We start from the raw sequence: 4,550 nt of genomic DNA, 5'->3' as shown, positions 1-4,550 counted from the left end.
CCCATTCACATACATCGAAAATAAAAGTCGTGCAAGAATGCACCCTTGTCTTATGCCCCTCATAACTCTAAAACCAGAGGTGCATTCTCTATTTGCACCATAACGAACACAGGCAGTCAGATGACCATGAAGCTGCGATAGAAAGTAAACATAGTTTAGAGGAGCACCCAGCTGTATCAGAGTTTCCCACAACTTGGCATCATTGACTAAGTCGAACGCACTTTGTATGTCGGCGAAGAACAAGAACAGATGGCCTTTCTTAGTTATTGTGTATTTGCTCACAAGCAAATGTAATTTGATACATTGCTCCAAGGTGCCAACTTCGCTCCTAAAGCCAACCTGTGAGTGAGTGAGCGGATGATTATTTACTGTTACCCAGGTCTCCAATCTTTCCAATAATATCCTGCCCAATAGTTGACTGATGTATCAGGGAGGGAAATTGGTCCATAGCACTGATCACTGCACATCTGCCATTTCCTTTTTTTAAAATGGGAACGATTATACTTTCATCCCACAATGCTGGTATGCATCTTTTTGAAGCTGCTATGTATACCTGGGTTAAGATAGGTCCCCAGAGTGCTTTTTGTGACTTATTTGCGTCTCCAGGGGCCCCGTCAGAGCCTAGGCCCTTTCCATTTGCACATCTTTCTAAGGCTGGATTCACTTCTACCAGTGAAAATGGGAGTAAGTAGGTGGGGGGCAACAACAATCATCAAGATTCTACCAAAATGGGTGAACCAGTCTTCTTGTTGGACATGGGACTCGACCATGGGGGCAGTTATGCCCCTTAGAAACGGCTGATTTACTGTTCTCCAAAATAGGGTACTATCCCTTCATTCTGCTGACTGCTTTAGATCTTCCCATGCCCTTTCACAAAGATGGGCCTATATTTTCTCGAGTGTATGCTTAAATAGTGTTCGCAAATATTGTACTTCTTCTCTATTTCTTGGGGATGCCTGTAAAGCCCTTTTTAGGTTCTAGGTTCTGAATTGCTGGCTTTGGTTCTAGTTTTAAACTTTTTGCTATTGATCTACGGCCCATGGGAACATTGTCATCTTCTCGAAGTTAGCATGCACAGGTTACTACACAAGTTCGTTTTGCAACTGCCTCTTTTACCGTTTTCACATGAGAATCTTTCGCTGTGTTCATGCTCTGCTGGTTCCTGAGATTTAGTCGGAACATTGTGAGTAAGGTCGAACAACAATGCCCATTGTTATTTTGTTCTGGTCATGCCCTAGCACCTAGACAAAACATACTGATATAGCTGTTGTTCGGGAATACGTACTTTGGTCTTATTGGAATCAACAAAACCACCATGGGAGGTAGATCCTTCTCCTACCTGGCAGCTAAAACCTGGAACTCACTTCCCACTCACCTTCGCCTTACTCAGAACCACCTAGCATTCAGAAAGCAACTTAAAACGTGGATATTTGACAAGTAATTCCCCACCCCTCTTCAAGCGCCTTGAGACCCTCTGGGTATGTAGCGCGCTATATAAATTTATTGACTTGACTTGACTTGACATTGGAATACACGAATAAGTAACACACACTTGGAGATGGACCTTTCCAGGCAGAAGAGCAAGACAGCACCTATGATGTAGATCTACCATCTATAGACTATGGGGCCTGCAGATAATGCTCACAGATCTACTGATATATAATTATTCTGCTTCTGTTCAAGGGGAGGGAGATTAAGCTACATTGTCTTTTATAATGAGAGATCCTTTCATGATTTACGGACAGATTGCTATTCTTACCATATTTGTGTTATGCATTTCCCTGCTTGTTGTGGCATGTATACTGCATATTAGAACACGTTAGTTAAAATAAATATTTTAAACTTGTTCATGTCTCTGTCAAGATCTCATTGTGGACAAGTACAAGAGTGTGACTGAAAGGGTGTGTTTTGCAACCACGATTCCTGAGAGACTTGGGAGTGTTGTCATTTGGGGTGTCTAATCACTTGCTTCTCTGTGAGTGAGTAGGAGACCAAGTGAGACACTATAGCTTGTCAATTCTAGGTTCATGGGTACTCAAGTGGTAGGATGACTCAGTCCCTATATACTATTTCCCATAATCCTACACATAGGGCCCGATGTAGGTAAAAGGGATTTTCCGATTTCAAAATACCGAGGCGGGCCGAATCGGTATTCTGAAATCGGAAAACGAGATGTAGCAAACAAACCGCGAAATAATAGCGAATCGGTCGGCATCGGTAATGTGATTCGCTACGTACCGAATCGGCACAGGCCGAATCGGAAAGTACCGAATCGGCTACCACCGATTCGGAAATAGCCGAATCGGCTACCACCGATTCGGAAATAGCCGAGTCGGTGAAATCCGAATCGGCAATTACCGAATCGGAGGAATGGAAACACACCCATGGCCAAAAAGCCCATAGGAATGCATTGAAAAACCGAATTGGTAAAATCCGAATCGGATTTTACCGATTCGGTAAAAGCCGATTCGGTAAAAGCCGAATCGGTAAAAGCCGATTCAGCCAATGAGGTGGCTCCCCCTCCCCCACCAAAACAGGGAGTGGCAACCCTGGCAGGTGCAGCTAATTAAGAACTTTCTGGAGAGCCAGCCTGAGCTGAACACTCACAGTTAGCAGCAGTGGGAGTAGGAGGTAGTGAACTGTTCTGATCAAGATGGCAAACCCTAGTGAGAGCCAGAAGTGCAGCCAGAAGAGGAAGCCAAAATTCAGCACCACCGAGCTGCAGGTGTTGGTTGAGGAGGTGGTGAGGGTGCACCGTCAGCTATTCGGTAAGCTGTCCCTCAATGTGCCAGACAGCACCAAGAGGAGGCTCTGGGCAGAAATCGCCGAAAAGGTCAATGCTGCAGGTGTCACTCCCAGGACCCTGGATGAGCTGAAGAAGCGATTCTATGACATCCGCAGCCTCACCAAACGGAAGATGGCAGAGATCCAGAGGCAGGCTGGAGGCACTGGTGGAGGCAGGAACCCGGCACCAGGCCTCACCGACCTGGAGGAAATGGTCTCCAGCACCATTGAGAGGGAGAGCGTAACCGGAATTGGGACCCTGGACAGCTCAGCCAGAGCTACAGCTACAGGTAAGAAGCATGCGCATCATGACACACCCTACCAGACACCTCCCCATTAGACACAATGCATAGCCAAACCCCAGCACAGTACTGTGACCAACATACAAGAGACAAGCATCATGGTACATGTAGTCAGCAGAAGTCAGCAAAATATGGCAGTGCAGAATCACAAGACAGGAAACAGTGGAACACATTCTAAGGAGATGCAAGGACATGTGGAATGCTTTAATTGTACTGACTGTAATACATCGGCACTCAATTTACAAATGCTTCTTTGTACCTAGGGGCACCATCAGGCGGACAAACAATGACAACAGAGGCAGCAGCACCATCCACCACTGCACTCGCCGGGCCGAGCACCAGTCAGGCTGCCGAGGAGGAGGAGGACGAAAACACCATAGGGCTTGGTATAGAGGGAGACCTGGTAATAGACTTTGAAGCACTGCACTCCCCACAAATGCCGAGCACACCCCCCTTGCAGTTCTCCCCAGAGAACTCCCCAACAAGGGACCTCCTTCCACCAACACCAGCTCCTGCCACGATCATAGCTGTGGCACCAGTACACCCTGTCCTGGGAGCAGGGGCTCAGGCCCCGGCCAGCACCACACCCCCACCAGTGGCACCCCAGCCCACTCAGCAGGCCGGCAGCAGCAGTACTCGGCGCCGTGCCATTCCAACCACTGCAGCACCAGCACCGGAGGGCAGTGTCTTCCTGGGCCTCGAGGGTAATATGGTAAAGATCCAAAGGCAGCAGGCGAAATCCATCATGGCCTGCCAACGCCAGCTCCTGCAGCACAACCTGCAGATGGGGGAAATGGCGAAAGGATTTCAGTCCTTTGTGGATTCAAACAAGGAGGTAGCAGCAGGTTTAGGCAGGCTAACCACTGCCATAACCCAGTTATGTGGCAGACTGGAGGAGCATGAGCTGGTGCGCAGGCGGGATGCCCGGGTGCTGAACCGCTCCATGAGCCGCCTTGCAGCTGCAACGGCCCAACTCTGTCAGCGCAGTGCAAACATGGAGTCAAGCCTCACACAAAATACGGCGGAGTTAACAAGGGGAATGGCCCACATCACCACGGCAATGGAGGCCATGATCATCTCTAACACTGCCGCAAATCCTGCCCTGGACCTGGGGGATGCTGGGGACAGCAGCAGCCGCAGCAGCCCGGTCAGCGCTGCGTCAGAGCCACGCAGGAGCACCAGGCGCTCCGCAGAAGCCGCTGGCCATCCTGAAGGGGGTGAGGGACACCCCAGTGGGGCTGCCAAGCGCTCAAAGAAATAGCCTTGCAAGGGCGGGTGAGGCAACCTGGACCTTAGACTTTTGTGTTCTTTGCTATTACACCTTTTTTTTGTTGCACATCAGTGCTGTAACTGTGTTGCAACAGTATTAAAAATTGCTTTTTCACCACAACCATTTACCTGTCTGTGCATCTGTACTTACTCAGAAATAGTTTTCTGTAATCTCCTCACGTCTGTATCTGCCAT

At 48.7% G+C, this 4,550-nt stretch overlaps 1 protein-coding gene across 1 annotated transcript; it reads left to right on the top strand.

The window, feature by feature from the left end:
- Nucleotides 1-2,653: 2,653 nt before the first annotated feature.
- LOC147707872 (uncharacterized) lies at nt 2,654-4,347 on the top strand. Its single transcript, XM_086925252.1, has 2 exons — nt 2,654-3,074; nt 3,350-4,347. The coding sequence occupies exons 1-2, from the start codon at nt 2,654-2,656 to the stop codon at nt 4,345-4,347; spliced, it is 1,419 nt and encodes a 472-aa protein (XP_086781378.1).
- Nucleotides 4,348-4,550: the final 203 nt, after the last annotated feature.

The sequence above is a fragment of the Lissotriton vulgaris genome, chromosome 6 (genome assembly GCF_964263255.1).
Source record: "Lissotriton vulgaris chromosome 6, aLisVul1.2, whole genome shotgun sequence".
Classification (NCBI taxonomy): Eukaryota; Metazoa; Chordata; class Amphibia; order Caudata; family Salamandridae; genus Lissotriton; species Lissotriton vulgaris.
Note: the sequence above shows the minus strand (reverse complement) of the source record. Positions and strands in the feature narration are given on the sequence as shown.